This window comes from Quercus robur, chromosome 1 (assembly GCF_932294415.1).
Source record: "Quercus robur chromosome 1, dhQueRobu3.1, whole genome shotgun sequence".
NCBI classification, from domain to species: Eukaryota; Viridiplantae; Streptophyta; class Magnoliopsida; order Fagales; family Fagaceae; genus Quercus; species Quercus robur.
Window position 1 is genome coordinate 37,703,222 of NC_065534.1, and position 7,758 is coordinate 37,710,979.

Genomic DNA, 7,758 nt, shown 5'->3' on the forward strand with positions numbered 1-7,758 from the left:
ATTTTTGAATTCTTTAATCTTTATAACTGATAAATTATTGACAAGTTTATATTTTTTTTGAATAGTATATATTAAAGTTTATAATTAAAATTTTTTTTTTTTAAACTGAACTGATAAGATATATATAATAGATTCTTTATAATAAAAAAAAAAAGGAATTGAGAAAAAGAAATACTAGAAAAAAAAATGGAAAAGAAAGAGGAATGGAGGAGCGTAGGTAGACATAGGCTTGTCTTTTTGACCCATAGCACCATATAATAGAGAGAGAAAAGGAGAGAGAGGGAAAAAGCCTTTTCTCTCTGTCTTTATTTCTCTCTACTTTCTCTCCCTCCCTAGCTGTGTTCGTGTGTGATTCAATAACAACAAAGCAGAGAGGAACAACTAAAGCTGTGTTTGTGACTAGTTTGTGTTTTGCTAGTCTTGCTCTATCTGCCATTTCTGTGCTCTAAGGTACTCTCTTGCTCTTATTGATACTTATATTTGGTGTTTCAATGAGTTTTTGTTACTGGGTTTTTGGGTCTAGTGGATAATTGAAAGCATTCTGTTTGGGTTTCTAAAGTAAATGTGAGAAAATGGTGTCATTTTAAGTTCTGGGTCTTTTGGTTTTCATGGGATTATTGTGTTTTTGGTTTCTGAGAGAAAATATTTGGTTGTATTTTGTTGGGATTGTAACAGATTTTTTGTTTCGTATTGGCTTGAATTTTGGTTATAGTTTTATGAGTATGTGGCTAAATGAGTTAAAGATTGAATATGTGTTTATGTATTAAACGTTTGGTACTATCTATTTGGGTAATTAATTTATTGTATGTTCATCAAAGAGTGGAGCTTTATGTCTCTCTTTCTGCATCTATGTACTTTTTCTATGAGTGCAGCTTTTCTTTCTAATTTTGCTCTTTTTCTTTGTATGTAAATTATGGGATACCATTTATGAATATCTATTTCTTACAAATTTTGTAGAACGAGACTGTGTGAAGGTCTGAAAGAGAAGGATTTCCATGTGCAGTGGGTCAAAGAGGAAACCTTCTCAAACAGGTTTCAGCATGGCGGGTGAGTTTGAGAAACAAGAGGCTTTGCAACCTCACTTTTCAGTTTTGCTTGAATTATCGGCCTCTGATGATTTAACCGGTTTCAAAAGTGCTGTGGAGGAAGAGGGTCTTGATGTTGATGAGTCAAGCTTGTGGTATGGGAGGAGAAATGGGTCAAAGATGATGGGGTTTGAAGAGAGGACACCCCTCATGATTGCTGCCATGTTTGGAAGCAAGGGTGTGCTGAATTATATACTTGAAACCGGTCTTGTTGATGTTAATAGGGCTTGTGGTTCGGATGGAGCCACGGCACTTCATTGTGCTGTTGCTGGGGGTTCTCCTTGTTCAGTTGAGGTTGTTAAGCTCTTGCTTGATGCTTCTGCTGATATTAATTCTCTTGATGCTAACGGAAAAAGACCCGGTGACTTGATCACCCCAGTTTCAAGTCCAGCCTTTAATTCTTGGATGAAAAAGTTGGAGGTCATGCTGAAGGTCTTTAGTGGTATTGAGGAAACATTTGGTCTGCCTGATCAAATTGGTGATGAAATGGAAGGACCAGAACAGCTAGAGGCTTCATTGCCTTGGGTCTCAAAGGATGCAACTGAAAAGAAAGAGTATCCAGTTGATCTCTCTCTTCCGGATATCAAGAATGGGATTTATAGCACGGATGAATTTAGAATGTATACGTTCAAAGTCAAGCCTTGCTCAAGGGCTTACTCACATGACTGGACGGAGTGTCCATTTGTTCATCCGGGGGAAAATGCCAGGCGGCGTGATCCTAGGAAATACCATTATAGTTGTGTCCCTTGCCCTGAGTTCAGAAAGGGGTCGTGCAGACAAGGTGATGCTTGCGAGTATGCACATGGTATTTTTGAGTGTTGGCTTCACCCTGCTCAGTATCGTACTCGTCTCTGTAAGGATGAGACAGGATGCACCAGAAGGGTCTGTTTCTTTGCTCATAAGCCGGAAGAGCTTCGCCCTCTTTATGCTTCCACGGGTTCTGCAGTGCCCTCTCCTAGATCTTTCTCAGCCAACACTTCTCAGCTGGATATGGGGTCTATCAGCCAACTTGCCCTTGGTTCTCCGTCCAGCATGATGCCCTCAAACTCAACACCACCCATGACTCCCTCTGGAGCCACTTCTCCTATGGGTGGAACCATGTGGCAGAACCAGTCAAATCTTGTGCCCCCTACCTTGCAGCTTCCTGGTAGCCGGTTGAAAACTGCTCTCTGTGCTAGAGATATGGAATTAGACCTTGAATTGCTTGGGCTTGAAAACCAACGTCGCAGGCAACAGCAGTTGATGGATGAGATATCTGGTCTCTCCTCCCCATCTGGCTGGAAGAGTCCTATGTCCAATACTTCAGCTTTTGCTGCCTCATTGGGCGATCGAACTGGGGAGTTGAATAGGCTTGGGGGAGTGAAGCCTACTAACCTTGATGATTTTTTTGGTTCTCTAGATCCTGCCCTTATGCCTCAATTTCAGGCACTTTCACTGGATGTCTCAGCGCCCCAATTGCAATCTCCTACTGGGGCCAAGATGCGCCAGAACATGAACCAGCAGCTCCGATCAAGCTACTCTACTGGCCTTTCTTCCTCTCCTGTGAGGGCATCTTCATCATTTGGTGTTGACCCATCTAGTGCCGCTGCAGCTTTGACTTCAAGGTCTGCTGCTTTTGCAACGCGGAGCCAGAGCTTCATTGATCGAAGTGCTGTGAATCGTCATTCTGGTGTTTCTTCACCTCGTGCTTCTGCATCTGTAAGGCCTTCTGCCTTTTCAGATTGGGGCTCCCCTGATGGCAAATTGGACTGGGGACTACAAGGAGAAGAGTTGAATAAGCTGAGAAAATCAGCTTCATTTGGGTTCCGAAGCAGTGGCAGCAGTTATGCAACAGCTGCAGCCATGATGCCAGCAACTGTCAATGAGCCGGATGTCTCTTGGGTCCAGTCTCTGGTGAAAGATGTCCCGCCTGCAAAACCTGGGCAGTTAAATTTTGAGAAGGAGCAGCAGCAGCAGTGTCATCTTGACACTGGAGACTTGGAGATGCTCCCAGCCTGGGTGGAGCAGTTGTACAAGGAGCAAGAGCAGATGGTGGCATAAAAGCATATTCAACCCCCAGAATTGCTACTATTTTAATCTTTTTAACTAGTTTTTTGCCATTTTTTGAATCTTTATTGATATTAATCATAACTAGGTGGAAGGACTGGAGAAGGGGAAAAAAGAATATACCCCTAGGGAGAGAACAAAGAACTTGGGCAGGATGAAAGGTTTCTGCTCATACAAATATTAGGTTCTTAAGAATAATAGGTTTTAGGTTTTTCTTATTAGCCCATTTTTCTCTTGTTTTGGTTCATGTCTTTCTTAGAGTTTCTATTTTCATCCCAAGTTGAAAGATGTCTGAAGCATAGGATCTTTGGTGGGTGAGATTAGAGATGCTGATAAATACTTAATATGTCATTTTCTTATTGAAAATCGTAGGCGTAACAATGTCTTGGGTTATATTGTTGGTGGGGTTGTATACATAAAATGTATTTACAAGGTGTTTCTTTGATAAATTAATCTCTGTTTCTAATATGAATTTGATGTGATGCTTTCCTTCTCTGGAAAACAGTGATTTAACCTTTGGTTCTTAATAATTGGTGGGATGGCTCTTCCGAACTCATTTGACCACCTTTATGCTGTTAATGTGTTTCCAGGTAGTTGCTAGCACTAGGTACTGTGGTATGGGAGTTACCTATCATCTACAATAGCTTTAGCTGGAGCCAAATGAAAATGGATATTACTTTCTAGCTGTAGCTTGAGATTGATATTTCATTCTCTCTTCTTTTCCTCATCTCTCCTCTCTGTTTCCCACCTATTTCCTTTTTGAATATTGCGCATTACTTTCGGCATTCAAAAGGCAAGATTCATTGGCTGCATAGTTTTCCAAAGGGAGAATGTTTAAGCACTAAAGAAAAAGGCAGTACCAATCCCAATAACCAAACTTGGCGTCTTTAAATCAACTTTTCTTGTTAGGTATGGCATATGATATTGGTAGGCCGTCATCCAGTGCAACCTGTGTCATTGTTCTTCAATCCTACCAACTGAACCACAGTGAATTCAACAGAGAGAAAGGAAAAGAAAAAAAAAAAAAAAAATCAAATCAAATTGAAGCTTCACCAGGGCATTGCCTTGCCATTAACATTTAGGTAGGACTTTATTTGGTTAAGGAAGTTGGATTCTTTTTCGTGGTATTTGTTTTTAGTAATGTCAAAAATATTATAAATTTAACTATATACTATTTTAAAACTAATGATTTTGAAACTTACTAATCACATTTATTGTCAGATTAGTTTGTAAATTTTATATAGCAAACTTGTAGCATCTTTTTTATGAGGCAAACTATTTTCCATTTCTTTCAAAAAAAAAAAAAAAAAAGAGAGACCGTCTAGTTGGCTTGCATAACCAATAATATTAATACCATGCTGAAAGTGATTTTTCCAACCTGGGTCGATTCGCATTAGCCTTTTTAAAATGCTGGCTTGCGAAGAAGTTGGCTTGGAGAGCTCGAGAGAAAAGTTCTAGAACATCCATTGCACTTGCAACTTTGCAAAAAGAGACGTTATAAATTACTTCTAATTTAATTTATACAATAATCATTAGCTGTCGAATCATACTAATGATTGGGTTAGTGGAGATTACTTTTTGAGTTGGTGGCTTTCAAAAAATGCCTAAGTGTCAGAAGAACAGGATTTGTTGAAGGATTATGCTTTAAATTTGTGGATTCACAAAAAGTTGGGAACATGTGATGTAGGTGTAGCCACCATGAGTGATTTTGAACTCAATACACTCACATTTCATGTTGGTTTAAGCCTTATCAGTTATCACAACACCAAACACCGGTTCACAATTATGCAATTATTTATTTCTTTTCAAACTTTCGGATTTGAATTCAATAGGTCTGTTTTATGACGTACAGTGAATGTCAACGGCAATCTTTATCTACCTAGTTTTAAATAATTTTCAATACTAATTTAGCTACAAATTCTCTCTCTTGTGACATACATTTTGGTCCAATTATACATTATTAACTACAGTGACCTAGTCATTTACCCAAAAAAAATAAAAATAAAGACTACAGTGACCTAGTCTTGGATTAGAGGATTTAAATTCAAATTCGATTTCTACATGATCAACTAAGAGAAAAAAAAAAAAGAAGTAGAACTTTCTTTGTAGAGTTTATTGTAAATGCGAAATTTACAAAGGTTGTAGTAAAAGTCTTACAAGATCAAATTTTTCATTGAAGTCCAACTAATTGACCTACCAGCTCGTCTAGTAATCGATCAAGAATTTCCAGCTCAATATTTGCACCAATATCTTCAAAATCTTGATGCTTCCCTATTCTCCCGTATACCCAATTTGAATGAACCAACTCAGCACCAGTCAGTGTGAGAATTTCACCCCACATTTCCTTGTAGTTTTGGCTGTGGCACTCTTTCTTCTTTGTGCCATGATATTTGCCTTCAATTTTCTTTGTTTTCATCTCATCATCACCTATCAAATTGTTGTCCTTTCGTGGAGATTGCTGCTTGTAATTTTCAAGCTCCGGGGATAACTTCCTTCGTGACCTTGAATCAACCAAACTCGAATCTTCTTCTGTTAATAAATGTTTCAATTAGTGGCAGAAATTATAACATAAAAGTTCTTTAATTGGCAAAGTTGATACAGAAACTATATGAAGCTTAATTGGAAAAAACTTGGTACTTTAAAAGATGAGGTAACAAACCTGATCTTGAAACTTGAGGATCAAAAAGGAAATGATCAAACTCAAGAACAGAAACCGGGCTCGAATCTTCGGAGCTGCCATCAGATTCTACCATTTGAACCAGACATGGACTGGTTTTCTTCTTCTTCCTCCTTGGTTTCCCTTTATGGAAGACTTCATTGTGGCTAACGGGTTTGGACGATTTCACGGCTTCCGAGGCAACAACAACATGTGGTTTTTCATGGGAGTTTTTGGCAGGAGAGGTAGTGATAGTTGAGTCTTTAACATTATTGCATACCTTCTCAACAGGCTTGTCACTGACTGAGATTCTCTTACTCTGCTTCTCCTGCTCATTCAAATCATTTAAAACCTTTCTGCTGGTTCCTTGATACCCTTTGTTGTAGTTTTTCTTTTTCTTGTTCTTCTCTGACACCCTCTCTGTTCTATTCTCCCTGTTTTTACATCTTTCTGCTCTTCTTTGCTTCAATTCTCCAAAACCCATTTCAGATTTCCTCCCTTCTGATCTTAACTCTTTACTTTCACCTCCATTTTCGAAGCTGAGTACAAGAAAGTTCTCGTTTTCAAGCTCGAGAAATGTTGGCAACTCTCGGAAGGACAACGTGGATTTGACCCTTCGATGCTGCCCTTGCATTTGATCAAACCCGGCCAAGTGATCCGCTGAATTCATGGATCGGCTACGTGAAATTGAATTTGGGCTTGAATTATGTAACAAGTTGATCTCTGGCATCGACTCCAAACCCATAAGCCTTGCCACTATCCCAGGCGCAGTGGTAGTCTCAATATTTTCCTTGGCCTTCAATTCATGATCTTTATCACATAACACAGAATCAACTTCTTTGATTTGATCTGAAGGATGTGTAGGAAGGTTACCAGAGCAGAGAATTCGGCGCAAAAGACCGGCTAGACACCCGGCAGTGGCACTCTTTGAATTGCACATATTTGCATCAAAAGAGGTGGTAGTGGATGAACATGATGAAAAGGAAGGAGAAGAAGATAACGACTTCATGTTGTAGGAACCAAAAAAGAAAAAAAAAAAGAAGAAGAGTATTATGATTTATGAAAGAGAAATAGTAGTGAGTTGGGTCTAAGGAGTTTCAACTTTCAAGTTGCTAACAGCAAAAGTAGTAGTAGTTGTAGTTCAAAGGACAAAAAAGCAATGAAAAGAAAGAGAGATTTGAATTTCATTTGTTCATCATGATCAGAGAAAAAGAGAGCCAGAGAGTGTCTAAAAAGAGTGTGTGAGTGTAAGAGGTGGCGGGCTTTGCATTTGAATGTGGCCACTGTCCAAGTAGTCTCATACAAGTGTTCAGAAACATGTTGCCACGCGCGTTGTAAAGTCTATTTGTACAATTTGTATTCTTGTGGTGATAGCTCAAACATGCAGCACGCTCTAAGGGCGCGTTAGCTTAGCTAGCGTACGATGCTGCCGTTAGCATCTTAGAAAGGAAATAAAAGAGAGTTGCTATAGGTTTGGGTTCATAGTGTATGATGTAGGAGACAATATAGGAATGCTATACTGCTATGAGTGCTTATGTGTGAAATGGAGATTGGATTTTCTCTAATACTCTCTATTTGAAGTTGTAGTTTTATGATGGGGTTTAGGGAGAGATTTGATGATGATGGAGATGTCTACGAGTATGTCAGACAGTCAGAGAAATTTGTATGGTCACTGCGTGATGAAATGAAATTCTTTTGGGTTTTGCAATTTGCAGCCGAAGAAATTGACCTTTTTGAGAATTGTTCAAACTGAGCTTAACCAGTAACCACTTCCTTGTGTAGGAGAGAGGAGCTGGTCCCTGAAGGCTAATCACTAATACTAATGCAAATTCAAATTTTCAGTGCCTATTTATGCGTTTATTTTCTTGTTGGTGGGGATTCAAAAAGAAGTGTTAATAGGTTTTGGACTTATGTATCTTTTTGCTGGTTGAGTTTGTTAGGTGGTCGTGTTGTGATGACATCGAGTGTTTG

General features: G+C 39.0%; 2 protein-coding genes across 2 annotated transcripts; one reads left to right on the forward strand and one right to left on the reverse strand.

Moving 5' to 3' along the window:
- Positions 1-246: 246 nt before the first annotated feature.
- Positions 247-3,603, forward strand: LOC126688974 (zinc finger CCCH domain-containing protein 66). The gene is made up of 2 exons (XM_050383935.1): positions 247-450; positions 958-3,603. Exon 2 carries the CDS (start codon positions 996-998, stop codon positions 3,123-3,125), a length of 2,130 nt encoding a protein of 709 aa, XP_050239892.1. The 5' UTR covers positions 247-450; positions 958-995; the 3' UTR covers positions 3,126-3,603.
- A 1,611-nt stretch (positions 3,604-5,214) lies between these two features.
- On the reverse strand, positions 5,215-7,160 carry LOC126688984 (uncharacterized). Its single transcript, XM_050383946.1, has 2 exons — positions 5,791-7,160; positions 5,215-5,660 (listed from the first exon to the last, which is right to left on the reverse strand). The coding sequence occupies exons 1-2, from the start codon at positions 6,794-6,796 to the stop codon at positions 5,302-5,304; spliced, it is 1,365 nt and encodes a 454-aa protein (XP_050239903.1). The 5' UTR covers positions 6,797-7,160; the 3' UTR covers positions 5,215-5,301.
- Positions 7,161-7,758: the final 598 nt, after the last annotated feature.

What these genes read in the sequence shown, in the direction of transcription:
- LOC126688974 (XM_050383935.1), top strand. Translation starts at nt 996, where the DNA reads ATGTGCAGTGGGTCAAAGAGGAAACCTTCTCAAACAGGTTTCAGCATG.
- LOC126688984 (XM_050383946.1), bottom strand. Translation starts at nt 6,796, where the DNA reads ATGAAGTCGTTATCTTCTTCTCCTTCCTTTTCATCATGTTCATCCACT. An exon ending in TCCTCAAGTTTCAAGATCAG is followed by an intron (nt 5,661 to 5,790) that starts GTTTGTTACCTC and finishes ATTTATTAACAG; the next exon opens with AAGAAGATTCGAGTTTGGTT.